This window comes from Sphaeramia orbicularis, chromosome 4 (genome assembly GCF_902148855.1).
Source record: "Sphaeramia orbicularis chromosome 4, fSphaOr1.1, whole genome shotgun sequence".
NCBI lineage: Eukaryota > Metazoa > Chordata > Actinopteri > Kurtiformes > Apogonidae > Sphaeramia > Sphaeramia orbicularis.
Window position 1 is genome coordinate 42,099,441 of NC_043960.1, and position 19,567 is coordinate 42,119,007.

General features: G+C 38.7%; 1 protein-coding gene across 1 annotated transcript; it reads left to right on the forward strand.

The window, feature by feature from the left end:
• The first annotated feature begins 860 nt into the window (after positions 1-860).
• Positions 861-18,425, forward strand: echdc2 (enoyl CoA hydratase domain containing 2). Its single transcript, XM_030131998.1, has 11 exons — positions 861-1,139; positions 1,321-1,388; positions 6,951-7,038; positions 8,744-8,830; positions 8,931-9,023; positions 14,133-14,189; positions 14,303-14,365; positions 14,471-14,595; positions 17,753-17,803; positions 17,883-17,930; positions 18,039-18,425. The coding sequence occupies exons 1-11, from the start codon at positions 917-919 to the stop codon at positions 18,114-18,116; spliced, it is 981 nt and encodes a 326-aa protein (XP_029987858.1). The 5' UTR covers positions 861-916; the 3' UTR covers positions 18,117-18,425.
• The last annotated feature ends 1,142 nt before the right edge of the window (positions 18,426-19,567 follow it).

Below are 19,567 nucleotides of genomic sequence, written 5' to 3' on the forward strand. Positions count from 1 at the left end.
ATTAAAGATTTTTCACATGTTTTTGGTTACCTGTAGACTACCTTATGTTAATGCAGTGTTTTTCAACCTTGGGGTCGGGACCCAATGTGGGGTCGCCTGGAATTTCTAGTTATTCATAAAAAAAAAATCTATCTATCTATCTATCTATCTATCTATCTATCTATCTATCTATCTATCTATCTATCTATCTATCTATCTATCTATCTATCTATCTATCTATCTATCTATCTATCTATCTATCTATCTATCTATCTATCTATAAAAAAAAAACAAAAAAAAACCTCACTACTAAAAAATATATGGTGAGTTTACAGAGACAATCACAATACATAAAAGCCATGACAAACTGTGAAGCTGAAACTGAAGCACTGTGGTACTGTTTATCTTTCAAATGTTCATTGTGGTCGGTTTCAGATGCTGCAGCTCTTTCATAATTCATAGTTTGAGTTATTATTTGTTCAGTATTAATTGTCAGCCTTGTACATCTAAGCTGGACCGACTGTATACATCCAGACCAAGAAAAATAAAATTCTCATTTTATTGCAGTAATCTACACCTGGCTTTTCTGCCTCCGTCCATAATAATATACATTATATAGACTAAATGTAGTCTAAAATTAACATTTATTTGAAACATAGTATAGCAAACTATTACATGATCAAAAACAAATTAATTTTAGCACAAAAAAAAAAAAAAAAAAGTCTCTGTTTGAATGTCTGGTGTCACCTGAAATGTGTGATGTTAAAATGAGGTCCTAAGTCAAAAAAAGGTTGGGAACCACTGGGTTAACGTTAAACTTTCAGCCGAACTTGTCGCTAAGTCCCTCCTCCTTTTACAGGAAGAAACCTTCCAAAACTTCCTGTAACACTGACACTTCTTCCTGCATTTGTCAACAAACACCGGCAGATCCGCAAACATGACAGCCGTTGTTGGCAGGTGTGTGTCGGCTCGGTCTGGGTTGTTGGGTGTGTGTCTGCCCGCGGGTCTCCGGCTGGTCCACCGGAGCGGAGCGCGGCTGCTGGCCGGAGGTGGGGGCCCTGTGACCGGGCCCAGTGGCGCACAGAGCCGCCGGCAGCACACGGAGGTGGCGGCAGGTCCCGTAGAGGTGGATCTGAGGCGGTTAGAAGGAGAAGACGACGGTAATAATAAAACGGGAATCCATATGGATCAAAAAGTAAAATTTTAAGGATTAGAGTCTGTCAGGGAGGTTTCATCATCATTAGATGACATAAAGTCTGCAGGCGACAAATACAATGTGTACAGTTTGAATGTGTTGAATGGAAGATTGCACTGGTTTATGACTGTTTGTACTTTCTCCAGGGATAGTAGAGGTACTGATGTGCAGACACAAAGCAAGAAATGCCCTGGGCCATGTGTTTGTGTCTCAGGTTAGTACACATTTTCATCACACTCACATGCAGACACACTTCATATTCTGAATCAAATCAACATCAATAAATGAGTGTCAGTAATGAAAGGGTTGTGCCAGTGTTTCTCAACCTTGGGGTCGGGACCACATGTGGGGTCGCCTGGAATTCAAATGGGGTCCCCTGAAATTTCCAGTAATTGATAAAAATAAACTTACTAATAAACAATATATGGTGAGTTGAGAGAGACAATCACAACACATAAAAGACATGACAGACAGTGAAGCTGAAACTGAAGCACTGTGGTACTGTTTGGGTGAGTCTTTGAATTCGGTGCCATTTTGTTATGGGGGTTGAATGTTACGGGGTTGATGATTTTAGCTGAAAGTAGCCACAAATCTCCATTAGCTGGGATATGGGACACCACATGGCATGAGGAAAACAAGAATGTAATATATTTTACCAACATCATTTGATTTTTTCCAAAACAATATTAAATATCATTCATACACGTAACAGGGTTGAACAGGTGAGCTTGACAATGCCAGTCTGACAATAAAAACAATGAAATATAAGAAAGAAAGCATGTTAACTAGGGATGTCCGATAGTGGTGTTTTTTGCCAAAAACCGATATACCGATATTGTCAAATGCTTAATTTCCGATTCCGATATCTACCAATACCGCTGCCGATATATGTGGGATATTAAACTAATTTTAGGTAACATCACATATCTCCTGTCATGGAATTAACACATCATGCCTCATTTTATTGTGATGCCCCATTGGATGCATTCTCAAATGCTACAAGGCTTTCAAAATGTAAACACTGTGCAAAGAATACATACTTCAACTTAAGTTGTGGAAAAAATGCCATATTTATTTATTTTCTCTCCCTCCCTCCATGAGTCTATTACAGTGTGGCAATTCTACTGTACAATTTTGAAAACTGCACATTTCTTTCAGCTACAAACAATGCTTCATTCACGCCTCAGTAAATGCCAGTGAAATCAAGGCATTATTTTATCGGTTTTAATGATAGGCAAAAAAACCGATAACGATATTCACCGATATTACATTTTTATGCCAATATCGGGCCACTGATATTATCGGACATCCCTAATGTTAATACCTACCTCTCTTTACAGTGTCAGTTGGAGAAGACTTGAGTGATGTCACTTCCTGGGTGCGGAGGAAGTTGGACTGAACTATTATGTTTAAAAAGGGGGGAATTGGTGTTCTGTTACGGGGTTGAGCGAAACTGAGGGACACGATTAAATAGTGATATTTTATTAGTAAATTGTGTGTTTTTCTCAGATTTCTTTTATGTAGGTTAAAGTAAAAAATCAGGTCATTTCATCAATATAAAAAACTCTGGCATACCACTGTTTATTCTTGGTTTTAAATCCAATAAAAATATAAGTTTAGTCACTCGGGACATGCATATTTGGCTGACCTCTACACTTTCAGCAATCCATAAAAAAAACAAACAAAAACATGATTTTCACAGTATGTTTGTGTGTTATAGTCAAAGACACATGGGCCTTTCCATTTCTGACTTAAAAATGCATTTTGTGGTTAACTGTATGTGAAAATATTTAAGGTAAATCTGTGGGACACAAAAGGCACCGAATTCAGAGAATCACCCGTTTGTCTTTAAAATGTTCATTGTGGTCGGTTTCAGGTGCTGCAGCTCTTTCATAATTCATAGTTTGAGTTAGTTTTTTCAGTATTAATTGTCAGCCTTGTAAATCCAAGCTGGACTGACTGTACATATCCTGACCAAGGAAAATCAAATTCTCACTTTGTGCAGTAATCTACACCTGGCTTTTCTGCCTCCATCCATAATAATATACATTATATAGACTAAATGTTGTCTAAAATTAACATTTATTTGCATCGTAGTATAGCAAACTATTACATGATCACAAACAAATTAATTTTAGCAAAAAAATGTCTCCATTTTGAATGTCTGGGGTCGCCAGAAATTTGTGATGTTAAAATAGGGTCACGAGCCAAAAAAGGTTGGGAACCACTGGATTATGCACTAAATAACACCGACAGGAAACATTAGAGAGAACATGAATAAGAACATGTTATAATAGAACAGAGTGAGTCAGCATCATGAATGTTACTATTAATGCAAACAACAAAGCCCGACTGGGTTTGAACAATATTAAAGAACAAAAGCCTTGATATGAGTCACCGTTTTAGTGGCAAGTGTTCACAGTCGCATTTTACTCCTTGTTGCACCACTATGCTTCATCTAACCCTCATTTACTAAAAGCATCTACAGATCTAAAAGGTTTCATACATTTTCAACCATGAATCCTATCAATATATTGAAAAAATTCAGGTAAAATCCAGTTTCTCAGCTTTTCACCGTCATCAGATATGACCCATGTGGTCATTCAGAGGCTCCAGAGCGAACGTGGAAACACTGTCATATCTACAACGCTGATTCACCAGTAAAACCCATGGAGTTTGACTCATGACAGTGGTAGTAGACACTTATTTTTATATTCAGTTAATTGTATATTTTACTGAAAAGTCATTTGTTTCAGTTTTCTCTGTGGCAGTGTTTGAACCCAGGGGTGTCAAACTCATTTTAGTTCAGGGGCCACATTCTTCCCAATATGATCTCAAGTGGGCCTAACCAGTAAAATGATAATTGAAAAAAGTTAAATTATATTATGATAGTGTTTACATCTACAAAGTTTCCTTAAAAATCTGAATGACATGATCAACTTGAAATGTCTTAACAAAAACAAGAGCAATTTTAACAATATTCTGCCTCAGTTTATCCATTACACGTGCATTTTACAACTTACATTACAATTACACAAAAAATTTAGTAACAGACAGAATATTGGTAAAATTGCACTTGCTTTTCTTAAGACATATCAGGTTATTCATATTTTTTGTAAACGTATAGTTTGTTAATGTAAACATTTTTAATAATTTTTTTTTTTTTTTACACCCAAACAAAGAGAAAATTTGCAGTTGTCATTATTTATAGGTTATTATGTTAATATTTTACTGGTCTGACCCACTTGAGATCTAATTGATCTGTAGGTGGAACATGAATTAAAATGATTTTGACACTATTGATTGTTAATATCTTCAGTATAATTTTTGTATTTCACAAATTCATCCCACAGGCCGGATGCGACCCTTTGGCGGGTTGGATTTGGTCCCCGGACCGTATGTTTAATGCCTGTCTTCTAATCGTTGAATTCTCTGCTAAATTTAGCATAAATTAGGGTGTTTTCACACAGCCTACTTGAGTCCGTATCCGAGTACACTGGACCCCAAAGTCTGCTTAATTTTATCCATGTGAATGCAACCATTCCATGCTCGAGTACCGTGCCCAAGTCCAGTTGAGAACATAGTTCTGGGTCTGGACTACCGGGACTCCATCATGGTACGTTGCTGTGTGAATGCGATCCGTGCCTGAGTCCGGAAGTGGCCCACTGCGACAACGGAAGTGGATTAATTTGTACCCTGTGTTATCACAGTTTTTACTTATTTATTTCCTTGTTTTATGATTCATGTGCTTCACTTTGGCCAGCTGTAAAGATCTTAAAGTGCTTTATAAATAAAGTTTATCAAGCCAAGCTTTATTAAAAAAAGCTTGGCTTTATAAATAAAGCTTGGCAACATATCCAATCCTCCCTGGGGAGGTGTTCCGGGCATGCCCCACCGGGAGGAGACCTCTGGAAGACCCAGGACATGCTGGAGAGACTATGTCTCTCGGCTGGCCTGGGAACGCCGAGGGGTCCCCCCGGAAGAGCTGGAGGAGGTGTCTGGGGAGAGGGAAGTCTGGGCATCCCTGATTAGACTGTTACCCCCGTGACCCGGCCCCGGATAAAGCGGAGGATAATGAATGAATGAACATATCCAATGTACACCTCCCATCCAGATTCAAAAACCCATTACTCATTTCTCTAGTTGTCGCCAAAAAAGTAATTCTTCAAAACTGGAAATCCAAAAATTCATGTCATATCACTCACTGGACCAACCTCATGGCTGAATATATTTCAATGGAAAAGAATAATGCGCTCCAGAAGACGCATATGTCAACCTTTGAGAACAACTTGAACCCATTCATAACTTTTTTAAAACAAACACAGACGAAAACCGCATATATCATCAGAACAGAACACATACCCCCTTGCCCCTTCTACTACCCCCCCCCAACACCAACTTTTCTATCTCAGCATTCAACTTCCACACCTCACTCCCACTCATCATTAACATAAATGTACACACATACCACACTTACAACAATGCAATACATCTGATCGACATTAGTATCTCTAAGGGAAACCACTTAGTTTGTCCGTCCATTTAGCTCGTCTTTTGTCTGTTCTGTCCCACTGTCCTGTCTTATGTCTGTTCTGTCCCACTGTCCTGTCTTATGTCTGTTCTGTCCCACTGTCCTGTCTTATGTCTGTTCTGTCCCACTGTCCTGTCTTATGTCTGTTCTGTCCCACTGTCGTGTGTCAATCTGTCTCTTTGTTAAGTCCTGTCCCTATGCACTTTTGTTTATATGAACCCCTCCCTCTATATATATGTGTACTAGCAAGGAATGGATGACAATAGGAGTATAAACTTGAAATTGTTACTGGTCACTTGTTAAGCACAAGCTGCAATTAAAAAATAAAGTTGTCCCTTGCAGAGGGGTGGTGGTGGGTTAAAAAAAAAAACGTTGGTATGGTATGGTATGGTAATTACCACGAGACCATAGACGGTGCCCCTGTTGTCTCCTGAAAAAGCCTCGGATCCACGCAGCATGGGCTCGCCTTATCAAACAAACCACTTGGTGATATATCAGGGACAACGAGGGTCTACTTCCGTTGTCAGAGTGGTGATTAGGTCATTTCTGGACTCAGGCACAGACCACATTCACATGGAAATGTACCGTGCTGGAGTACGGGCAGTCTGGACCCAGGACGACCTTCTCAACTGGACTCGGGCACGGTACTCGAGCACGGAACGGTTGCATTCACATGGATAAAATTAAGCAGACTTTGGGGTCCAGCGTACTGGGATACGGACTGCAGTACGCTGTGTGAAAATGCACTTAAATATAGATAAATATCTGATATTCACTAAAACATGCAAAATGCAGGAGATAATATTATAATTAATGTTGATAAATCACTTAGTAAAGGTCAAATGTAGATAAAAATGTATTTGGAAATGACCACAGAAATAGCTATAGGTCTTTAAGGGTTAAGCTTCACTCATTTTTTCCCCTTTCACTTGGCCATATTGCAATTTCAGTAACATTTCTATTAATTCCTGACCCTACTTCACCTCTTCCTCCTCCTGAGCTCTACTTGAGTGGGTCATCCACAGAGTGGATGCTTAGCGATTCGACCCCCGGCTCCTTCTGTTGAACATGTTGAAGTTTTCCCAAGTTGCTCCCAGTCACTGCTGCACTGTTCTATGAGAGTGTGTGTGTGTGTAGAAATGAGAAACTCTGTAAAGTACTTTGAGTGCCAGTAAGGTAGAAAAGTGCTCTATAAATGAAATCCATTTACCATTCTGAGACGGCGACTGTGTCCTGTGTTTGCAGATGAGGGAGCTGGTGTCCAGTCTGGCCAACGACTCAGTGGTACGAGTGGTGGTCTTCAGGAGTTTAGTACCAGGGGTTTTTTGTGCAGGTTAGTGTTTTTACATTTGATGCCTGACAGGTATCTGTAGTAGTGATCAAAGCCTGTGCAAATGATGTGTGAGGGTGTATGTTTTTTTTTTTTTATTTTATATATATATATATATATATATATATATATATATATATATATATATATTATTTGAACTTTTTCACAGATACATAGAGTACAAAAAACAAACACTTCACCCCTGACATTGTTACCATGATGATCAATAAAAAAACAATATTTTGCAGAGCTAAAAGTAATTACAATAATTACGTCAGGTTCAGCAACTTGAGCCTGCAAAATTGTCAGGTATGTTTTCTTTTTTAAACTAAAAATAGATAGATAGATAGATAGATAGATAGATAGATAGATAGATAGATAGATAGATAGATAGATAGATAGATAGATAGATAGATAGATAGATAGATAGATAGATAGATAGATAGATAGATAGATAGATAGATAGATAGATAGATAGATAGATAGAAAAGAAAAGGAAAAACACAAAACTAATTCTTGGGAGAAGTACAATTAAAACAATTTAAATTACATAGTGATCTGCATCTGAAGAGCAATGGATATAAGACAGCAGCATGACTCAAACAGAGATTTTGGCATCTTCCAATGATACCAAGAAATCTCTCCATATTTTTCATAGTAACTTGGTGATTTATTTTTACCAAAGTGAATCTGTTCCCTCCTAGCAGCACAGACCATTTCATTAAAGGAGTCATATTTTGCTAAACCCACTTTTGTTAGTCTTTGGTTCATTTATTTGTGTATTTAGACCCTAATAGTTCATAAAGTTTGTATTTGAACCCTCCAGGTGCTGCAAAGTTATCTTTATATTCATTCCGGCAAAAATCGAGTGGATTTCTACAACCCGTTTCAATTCCTGCTTAATTTGTTACGTTTTATGACTAGTTAAGTCATGACATTTGCACATATAAGGTCGAGACTTCTGATGAACATTTCTCTGAGTATGACATAATTGTTTGTCAGCAGCAGCGGTTGTAGTAAAAACTGAAAATATGTCCAAATTTTGAGCTGATTACCTAAAATGTTCAGTTGTTGGTTGTATTAATGAACACTAGTGGCTGAATGGGACAGAAAGCATGGTCAACAACATGGAGGGGGTGGGGTGTGAAGTGGCTCATTTGCATTTAAAGGGCCAGCGCTCAAAACGACCTTTCTGGTGTCATTACTCAGAAATAGGGTTGAAGATGGACCCGTGGAGTTGAATTAATGAAGAATTCAGACCCAAGCATAGCATTTTCAGTTTATGTAGACCACAGGGAAATGTTTTAAAATGCATAATTCCATTTTAAACAGCAAAATATCACTCCTTTAAGTCATCTCTTGAAGCACGGAGGTGATGGAGACTTCCAGTTTTGAGACTCTGTTTACAGTGTGAGGGAAGGCCTGTGGTGCTGCCCAAAGAGCCAAATGGAGCCACATTATTGTCTGGTTGAATATTAATTTTATATTTTTTTGAAAATCAACTGAATATGTCACGCTAGAGTTCTTTTTCGTATTGGGCAATGCCAGAATAAATGTAAAAGTGAGCCTTTGACACTGCTACCCCGATCACACATGGGAGGCACTGATTCAGATATTCTGCCGTTTAATTTTGGAACAGTGCATTCTATGAATAACTGTAAATTGAATCAGTCTGTATCTGATGGTGTATGTTTTGATGTATGTTCAGGTGCAGACTTAAAAGAGCGATCTGTGATGGACAACACTGAGTCTGATCTGTTCGTTCACAGCCTGCGAAGCCTCATGACTCAGATTGGTAAGATGGAAACATCAAAGGGTCAGAAAGTTGAGAGACTAAGATTCAGGTATATGAATAAAACAGTGGACATATGACCTGTCCTGACCTTCCCTGGCAGCGCTGTTGCCCGTACCGACCATTGCTGCGATGGATGGCGTGGCCCTGGGGGGAGGACTGGAGCTGGCTTTGGCCTGTGACCTCCGCACTGCTGGTGAGTGACCTCTGCCCCTTCACCTACCAACCAAAACCTGTGGAGCTGTCATGTGGTATACACTCACCACTCTCCTTTCCATCATTTATGGGATATTAATGAGGTTGGAAGGGAGATGTCATATTGTCTTCACGGGTGTCGTCAGTCCAGTCATATTAGATCAGTGGAGGGAAGGATTGCAGCATCAGCTTTCCATTTCTCTGGACTGACAGGCCCTTCCTCTCTTCAGTTTACACATACTCATGCATTTAATGATTTAATTTTTAAATGCTAGTTCTAGGGCGACACAGTGGTGCAGTGGAAAGCATTGTCACCTCACAGCAAGAAGGTCCTGGGTTTGATTTCAACTAGGAACCTTTCTATGTAGAGTTTGCATGTTCTGGTGTCTGCATGGGTTTTCTCTGGGTACTCCGTCTCCTTCCCACCATCCAAAGACATGCACTAATACACAAGTGTCAAACATGTGGCCCAGGGGCAAAATCTGGCCCACCGAAGGGTCCAAGTCCAGCCCTTGGGATGACTGTGAAATACAAACATCAAACATCACCTTGGAGACCTGAGTTCCTCGGTAAAGACCAAACTGAGGAATCTGGGTGTCATCTTTGACCAGGACATGTCTTTAGAATTCTACTCCAAACCCCTAGTCAAAAACTGTTTCTTCCACCTACGCAACATCTCCAAACTCAGATCTATGGTGTCCACAAATGAGCTCGAGATGATCGTTCACGCTTTTGTATCTTCTCACTTAGACTACTGCAACAGCCTGTTTACATGCTTAAACAAGAAGGAGCTGGCCCGTCTACAGTTTGTCCAGAACTCTGCTGCCAGGCTCCTGACCCGCACAAACAGGAGAACCCACATCACTCCCATCCTTAAATCTCTCCACTGGCTCCCTGTTCTATATCGTCTTCATTTCAAAATTCTTGTGCTAACTTTCCGGGCCCTACATGGCCAGGCCCCTGCATACATTGCTTCCCTGATCCAACCCTACAGCTCAACTCGTAGCTTGAGGTCTTCAGGACAGCACCTGCTGATGGTTCCACGGACCTGTTTTAGCACACGCGGTGACAGGTCTTTTAAAGCTGTGGCACCACGTCTATGGAATGACCTGCCTCTACACCTACGGTCCATGGACTCTGTAGAGAGCTTTAAGAAACACCTCAAAACCCTCCTGTTCAAAAAGGCTTTTTAGTCTCCCACCTGACCCAGGACCACCACAGACTGATTACACTATGTATTCATCATAACGTACTCCATGTGTCATCCCCCCCCCAGTCTCTCTATATCTCTATCGCGCTCTCTTTTCTCCTCCTTTACTCTCTCTCTCTCTCTTTAACCCCAACTGGTCAAGGCAGACAGCCATCCTTCAGGAGTCTGGGTCTGCTCGAGGTTTCTGCTGTTAAAGGGAAGTTTTTCCTCGCCACTGTCACCAATCACAAGTGTTTGCTCCTGAAGGATTCTGTTGGGTCTCTGTAAACTTAATTTGATTCTGATTTGAATTGATAAAGCACTTTGTGACTCTGTCTGTGAAAAGTGCTCTATAAATAAAATTTACTTACTTACAAAAATTCATTCATTCATTCATTCATTCATTTTCTGAACCCGGTTTATCCTCAATAGGGTCACGGGGGTCACTTGGAGCCTATCCCAGCTACATAGGGGCAAAGGCGGGGTACACCCTGGACAAGTTGCCAGTTCATCGCAGGGCTGAACATATAGAGACAAACAATCACTCTCACACCTATGGGCAATTTAGATTAACCAATTCACCTATCAGTGCATGTCTTTGGGTGGTGGGAGGAAGCCGGAGTACCTAGAGAGAACCCACGCAGACACGGGGAGAACATGCAAACTCCACACAGAAAGGTCCCACCCCCGTCAACTGGTGTTGGAATCGAACCCAGGACTTTCTTGCTGTGAGGCACCAGTGCTAACCACTGCACCACCGTGTCGCCCAATACAAAAATTACACTAAGATATTAACAATCCTTTTAGTTCAGGTTCCACATTCAGACTAATTTAATCTCAAGTGGGCAGGACCAGTAAAACACTATCATAATAACATAGAAATAATGACAACTCCATATGTTTCTCTTTGTAAATATAAATATTTTCATGTATTTACACTAAAACAAAGTACAATTTTGCAAAAAGTGTGAATAACCTGAAATGTCTTAAGAGAAATAAGTACAATTTTAACAAGATTCTGTCTGTTACTAAATGTTTTGTGTATTTGTAGATCCACTGTGATCTGTAAGTTATGGTGTACATGTGTAAATGTTAAACTGAGGCATAATATTGTTAAAATTACACTCATTTTTTCAGTTTGTTCATGTTATTCACATCTTTTGAAAGGATAGTTTGTAGATGTAAACCTTTCCATAATGTAAATATACTTTTTTCACTCTAAAACAGATAAAAGTTTGGAGTTGACCTTATTTATATATTATTATATTATTATTTTACTGGTTCGGCCCACTTCAGATCAAATTTAGCTCAATGTGGCCCCTGAGCTAAAATGAGTTTGACACCCCTGCACTAATAGGTTAATTGGTCAACCTAAAATTGCCCATAGAGTGACTGGTTGTTCATCTCTATATGTCAGCCCTGTGATGAACTGGCGACTCGTCCAGGGTGTACCCCGCCTTCGCCCATAGATAGCTGGGATAGGCTCCAGCACCCCCCACGACCCTAGTGAGGATAAAGTGGGTTCAGAAGATGGATAGATGAATGAATGAATTTTAGTTCTTACTTTTAAAGCTTTCACTGGTCAAGCCCCTGTCTACATTTTCGAGTTGCTAATATTGCACAACCCTCCACGGGCTCTTAGATCCACATGTCAGTGTCAGCTGGTTATCCCCCGCACTCACTTCAAAAATAAAGGGGATCAAGCATTCCAAGCTGTGGCTCCGAGACTTTGGAATACCTGCCACTCACACTTCACACTTTAAACTCAGTTGAGTTTTTTAGAAGCAACTGAAGAACTTGTTTAGACAGGCTTTTAGTTAATGGTGGGTTTTATGACCATTTGTTTTTCTATTTTTATGCCTGTGTTTGTAGCTGTAGCTGTGTGTTTTTTAAACCTGTGTGTTTTTACTGCTTATGTATTTACCCCTGATTTTATGGAAAACACTTTGTGAAATCTTTCAGCAAAAACTGCTATATAAGTAAAATGTATAATTTATGATTTGATTTACTCTGTATATTCTTTCAGAACATGATTATCTTATCTGTCCTGCAAAAATGATTTCTACTTAAATATAAACAGCAGTAGAGTGTGTCTGCATACTTTTACTAGAGCTGTGTTACATTAACTGTAAATTTGAGGTACATGCACTGGAGTATAACAGCTTTAGTTACACTTTAACCTGTTCAGTGAAACCACATGTTTCCAAACGTGGGGACTTTAAATATTTGTGATAAAGTCTTAAAAACATCTTGGATTAATTGGAAAATAAATCTCTGTTGTATTTTGTGGTCATGAAAAATCAACTTTTTATACATGTTGATGATCTTATAGAATACATGATGCATTGGTGTAGATTAATCTATCAACAGTGTATAGAGTGGTTAAAATGAACTGAAACTTTAATGTGCACAGCAGTAAAATGCAACATCTACATTAATTTACCCGTAAAATGAATCCAAAAAGCATCATATGTAACAGTAAAACACTGGGGATATTTTATGCATAATGTATTCATACTTATAATTACACAAGTATTTGAATTTTAAATGGAATATTGTCACGGTGTAGTATTAGTATTAATAATAATGTTGCATACAGAAGTATAGTATAAAGTATAATCATTTTATGCATATCTAAGATTGAAATCTGAAATAAAATATACTAAACCAGGTAAGAAATCCTAATCTGTATGGCAGATCCATTAAAATCATGATCAGTGCTCATTTTATGTCCTTTTTATTAGCTTACTGGCTGACAGGCTGTAAGCTATTGTCGTCATGCGGCGTCCGTCGTCGGCGTCTGTTACAAAAATTTCAATCGTCTTCTTCTCCGAAACTACTATTCCGATTGACTTCAAACTTGGTATACAGCTTCTTTATGATGATGTCAACAAAAGCTAGTGAAATTATTTGGATCCGGATCTGATTCTGGATTTGGTGCCACTTAGAAAAATTTCCCCATCATAAGAGATAGGAAGTGGATTGATGCAATAACTCAGTAAATATAAATGATATCAAGTTGAAATTTCTACAGTCCAGCCCTGATGGGGAGATGACCAAAACATAATGTCCACATGCTGATCAGGATCTTCTTCTGGATCTGGGAACTTACGGAAAATTTAACATGGGCTCTTATGGGGAAAAAATTTCAATCGTCTTTTTCTCCGAAACTCCAGTTCTGATTGACTTCAAACTTGGTATACAGCTTCTTTATGATGATGTCAACACAAGGTATTGAAATTATTTCGATCTGGATTTGGTGCCACTTTGAAAAATTTTCTCATTATAACAGATAGGAAGTGGATTGATGCAATAAATCAGTAAGTGTCAATGATATCAAGTTGGAATTTGAATTTTTTACAGATCTGATTGGAATATGATCAAAACATGAGCTATTTCTGTAATATAATAAATACACATAACTGGGTGATAATAAATGGCATCTGGACACATTTCCCAAAGCTTTTAATTTGGTCAGTAAGCTACAGGGCCATTGGTCCTATTTTTTATTTTTAGAAACATTTGTTTGTAAAAATGCTTCAATAGATGATCAGAGTCACAAAAATGTCTGTTAAACAATGTATTCTAAGACAATGTAAATATGCCACAGAAATACAATAATGTCTTCTAGCTGCCAAGAAGCTGACATTTTTGAGACATGATGTTCTTTTGATGGGCTCAGGCTAATGAGAGGTGCTGAGGTCACACACTTCTGCCCAGCTGTTCATGTTTTTAAATCTGCATGTGATTGTTCCGATCATTTCTGGCTGCTCTGCGATTGGCTGAGCTCTGACAGGCTAGGTGAGCAGGTGTTTGTCTGTACCGCTTTGACAGAGGCATCAGTCAGAGTTAACGCCCCGCACAGCTTAATGGCATGCAGCAGACCTTCAACTGTCCTCTGTGTGTGTGTGTGTGTTTCAGCGTACTCTGCACAGATGGGTCTGATTGAGACGACACGGGGTCTGCTCCCAGGGGCCGGTAAGAAAACCAGAGGTCACACATGCACACCCAAATGCCCTTGCACAGTCCTGAGTGTAGTATTGAGATAAATGGTCTGTAGGAGGCTGACCTTGGAGTGGTTTCTCCTGCAGGTGGCAGTCAGCGTCTGCCACGGATGGTCGGCATCACTCTGGCCAAAGAGCTCATCTTCACAGGTGGAATCGCAAACACACTGACATGTTATTACAGGCGTCGTATTGCCTATGCCTATCCTTTGGCGAGGCTTTTGTATCACTCTCTCTCTCTCTGTCTGTTATCAGGTAGGCGTGTGGGAGGGCAGACTGCTCTGGAGATAGGGCTCGTAAACAGAGCTGTAGAACAGAACCAGACAGGAGACGCTGCCTACAGAGAGGCACTCAGCCTGGCCAGAGACATACTGCCCCAGGTTAGAATACAAAAACACTTTTTCTCTCTGCTACAGCTCACATACTGATGCATTTTTCCTCCTCCTCCTCCATCTCCTCCAGGCAAGGACCAGCTCTCTTACTTCTCCCTCTTTATTATTTCCCCATTTTTCCACAACCCAATTGGCTCTGCTTCTAATGTTGCCTTCATGTGCTATGGGAACTATTGTAAATACGACTTACAAACTCAAAAATTGCACATAAATGCCCCTCGTGTCATATTTTCCACTGGGGAACTGGGAAAAAATTTTGATACACGAGTTGCAGAGGTGAAACTAACCTTTGAACTTTTCAACAAATGGCGAAGAGCAACGAGGGATTAATCGCATGTGATAAATACTGCTGTTATTAATGTTCTGCTGCTGTTAGCTGATGATTTTGCACATTTATAGTGGACACAATTTGCAAAAAAAAAAGATTTTGCCAAAAAAAAAGTGGAGTTTGCATGTTCTCCTTGTGTGTGGGTTCTATCTGGGTAATCGAGCTTTCAAAGACATGCATTAATAGGTTCATTGGTTATTGGTCATAGGTGTGAATGGGTCAAAACATGGTATTCAAAATCTTTCTGATGGGACATTTTAGAGACAATTTGACAGACTAGTGTTACTAAATGACCCACATTTTTACTTTTAAATTCATTTTTCCCTTAGTTGGACCATAAGGTATTATCCAAAACAAGGAGCTACTTTATATTGAAATGAATATTAGAATGGCAATAATTTAAAGTTTGCTCTCTGACGGGACATTTCTGTGTTTTGACTCGAATGTGAGTGACTGGTTGTTCATTTCTATATGTGTCAGTGTGTACATGTCCCTGTGACCCTCAGAGGTAAAGTTCAGAAGATGAATGAATGAAAAAAAAAATGCTGTAGCAGATGAATTAACACGTCCAAAACTGTTTTACCCAAGTAGCAGGTAAATTATGTGTCAGCCATTTTTCATTTTGCTACAACAACAAAAGGACTTGAACTCAACACGCTGGTAATTTCGAATTCATGAGTGGAAATGATCATCTTCCCGATAGCATGTGAAGGCAGCATTACTCGTCTCTGTCTGTTCCTTCCTCTCTTGCAGTTTTCTTCCCACCTTCCCTTCTCCTCCCTCCGTCACCATCTCTCCCTCCTCTCTTCCCTCTCTCGGGGCTTCTGTCGTTCCATATTTCTTTCACTCCAGTTCAGATGCCCGTAGTCGGCAGGGCCAGAGTGGCAGTCAAGTGGAGAAATGGACCACAAATAGCACAACAGACACATGATGTTGCTGGTGTGGATGAGTGAATGAATGGAAGTGAAGTAGGTGATAAGAGGCGGTGTAAAGCTGTGGATGTGTGTGGGATGTGTTTGGCTTTTTAGAATCTATTCAAGTAAACATTCAGTGTGTAAGATTGTGGGGGATGTAGGATGAATTACAGAAATGGATTAAATACTTCCAATTGAATGTATGTTAGATTAATGATAATTATTGTGTTTTTGTTCCCTTAGAATGAACATGAGGACCATGTTTCTACAGTAGTTCAGAAGTGATGTCTTCATCTCTTTTTTCTCTTTTGTAGTGGTGACATGCAATAAAAAGCATTACTGTCAAGTGCTGTGTATATGTGTGGACCACAGCAAATACTCATCAACCTAAAAACAAGAAAAAAAAACAACAAAGAGCAGCTCCAGTATGACCCTTATGCTTATTTATGGCCACCATAGGGGAGGGTGAGGTGAGGGGCATTCAGCTGATTATATGCATGTTTCTACGCTAAGTGAGGCCCCTTAGAAGAAGCAACTATTTTCTAATGGGAGTTGGAAACCTCCACATGCAAAACAACTAAACTAGAGACGACATTCACACTACCCCATTTAAAACTTATGACCTTATGATTAAATGTCTTATTAATTGGAATTTTTCAGCTGTGATACCAACTCTCACAGTACATTTGTGAGTATATAGTGGCCAAGATAGGTTGAACAAACAGCATATGCAAAATTCTTAAACATAAATGTAAAATCCATAGCAGATTTATTACTGTCTAATCACACAAACTGCAGATTTTAGGGTGCACTGTAACAAGAACATATGAGGATTGTTATTTCTGTTATTGTTAATTTATTCAGCTTACACAGCCAGAAATGAGAGACTAGTTTAGGTCCACAGAGCACTCTGCTGACCCCTCAATAACCAGTCTGTATGACTAACCTCAGCGCTCCCTAGTGGCAGTAATCAGTGTTAGCAGCCACTGGGTTGGTTGTAACTTCTGCTGGTTATTCATCATATCATGTCCATAATAATAATAATAATAATAATAATAATAATAATAATAATAATAATAATAATAATAATAATAATCCTTCTCCTGTAAGAGTGTTAAACTCTGGAACTCACTGCCATCAGAAATAAAATCCATCTCAGAGTTTAAGATGTTCACCACCAGAACCAAAACCTGGTTAAAGACAAAACACAACCGTTCTCATCTGTAAATATTGTGTATATTGTGTGGGAGAGTGAGTGAGTGAATGAATGCCTTATATATAAATGCAACACTGGATTATCGAATTGTATGGTATGACCGCTTTAAATGATGTATACTTTATATATATTATATTTTTATGTATAATATGATCGTTTTAAATGATGTATTTTTTATACTCGTACTGCAATGTTGTGGAAGACCCCAACCGGGGACTGGAGTTGAGAATTAGCACTAACTATAAACTCTATGTGCATCACATCAGCTGCAAACTTGTAACTATGTTTGACTGGATTGTCCCTGTCAAATGAATAAATGAATATAGCAATATGCATATTTATTTTGACACTGTTTCAAACTACTTTAGGGTCAAAACATGGTATTTGAAATCTCTCTGATGGAACATTTAGAGACAATTTGACAGATTAGTGCTGCTAAATGACCTACATTTTTACTTTTAAATTCCTTTTTGCTTTAGTTGGACCATAAGGGATTATCCAAAACACGGAGCTACTTTTTATTGAAATAAATGTTGGAATGGCAATCAATTAAAGTTCGCTCTCTGATGGGACATTACTGTGTTTTGACCCTTTAAGCAAAGGCCACGTTGCCAGTGAATCCAAAAGGGTCCTCTTATAAAACTTATCAGTCTCCAGCTCCTTCATGTGGTTTATGTCTTTTTTCAGGCTCCTATAGCTGTGCGGATGGCAAAAGAAGCAATGAACAGAGGTGTTGAGGTGACTCATGATTCTTATTTTATAATTTTTTTTTTTCAAATAACACTTTTAAGTAGTCACTGAAATCTGTCTCTTCCAGGTTGACATCACTTCAGCAATGGCAATAGAAAGAATGTGCTATGCCCGGGTAAGAGCAGAAAATCCTATTAGGAGGGCATCTTATTTGCAGAGCATAAAATTTAAGTAACATTCAGCTTTGAAAGAGTGTTGGCTCATCACTTGTTGTCCTTTCTAGGTCATCCCAACCCGGGACAGACAGGAGGGTATGGCAGCCTTTATAGAAAAGAGACCCCCGCGGTACACAGGAGAATAAACTGACTTATTAAATGTCACATGAACACTGCTCTCTATAACCTCATGTCTGATACACAATTAACACCCATTGATTTTCTTTGTGCAGTCCAGCCAGTGTCAGTGACTGTGTGCTTTTGTGAGACTAATCCAATAACAACTCATTTCAACTTGATCCATAACATTATATAAACTTACAATAAACATGTACACTAAGATTTTTTTTCCCCAATTGTTACTATACAGGGTGGGGAAGCAAAATTTACAATGAACATTTAGTTGTTTTTTTCTCAGCAGGCACTTTGTCAGTTGTTTTGAAATCAAACATATATTGATGTCATAATCATACCTAACACTATTATCCATACCTTTTCAGAAACTTTTGCCCATATGAGTAATCAGGAAAGCAAACGTCTAAGAGTGTGTGATTTGCTGAATGCACTCGTCACACCAAAGGAGATTTCAAAAATAGTTGGAGTGTCCATAAAGACTGTTTATAATGGAAAGAAGAGAATGACTATGAGCAAAACTATTACGACAAAGTCTGGAAGATACTATTAAAGAAGAATGGGAGAAGTTGTCACCCAAATATTTGAGGAACACTTGCGCAAGTTTCAGGAAGCGTGGGAAGGCAGTTATTGAGAAAGAAGGAGGACACATAGAATAAAAACATTTTCTATTATGTCAATTTTCTTGTGGCAAATAAATTCTCATGACTTTCAATAAACTAATTGGTCATACACTGTCTTTCAATCCCTGCCTCAAAATATTGTAAATTTTGCTTCCCCACCCTGTAGGGTCCAATCAAGCAGTAACATGTAGACACATTTTGTGTTCAGTAGTCTCTGTCATGTAAGCAGAGTAACTTATATGCATGTATTATACATATTTGAGTAGGTATGTATAAGACATTATGTATAACAAAATTTGGTGAAAAATGTCAAATTACTGCTCGGTAACATGTGGACTTAGAATGAACATCAATTTTTTAGGCTTCACGCAAACATTCAAAACACGCAGTTCTTGACAGAAATTGATATCAAGTAGGACAAAACCATTTTAGATATTTTGTTCAACTGCTGAAAATAAATTTTGGAGGAAAATATTGAGAAGTCTGTTTTATTGACATGAGAATGTGGTAACATGTGGATGACTCTTTACCATTGTATACATCACTCAAAATGTTGACTTATTTTTTAAAACAAGCCAGATATAATCACAATGCTTTATTTAATGTATTTAATATAACACAGTGTTATTTACAACTTGTGGTGGTCCATACTCATAGAGGTAAATTACAAATTGAGTAATTTCTCTGTACAGTTCACAGATAGTCTTTAAATGTGACCAGTGTATGAATTCACAAATTTCATCATTCAGAATTGAATTTCTCAAATAGACAGTCTTATGCATGTCTTTGTTAATTTATTGCAGCCTAGCAGAAGGTTCAGAACTTCTCCTGTACTGAGTGGT

Bases quoted from the DNA above. Each gene is read 5' to 3' on its own strand.
- echdc2 (XM_030131998.1), top strand. From the start codon at position 917: ATGACAGCCGTTGTTGGCAGGTGTGTGTCGGCTCGGTCTGGGTTGTTG. The intron at 1,140-1,320 runs GTAATAATAAAA...TACTTTCTCCAG, and splicing joins GTTAGAAGGAGAAGACGACG to GGATAGTAGAGGTACTGATG. The intron at 1,389-6,950 runs GTTAGTACACAT...CTGTGTTTGCAG, and splicing joins GCCATGTGTTTGTGTCTCAG to ATGAGGGAGCTGGTGTCCAG.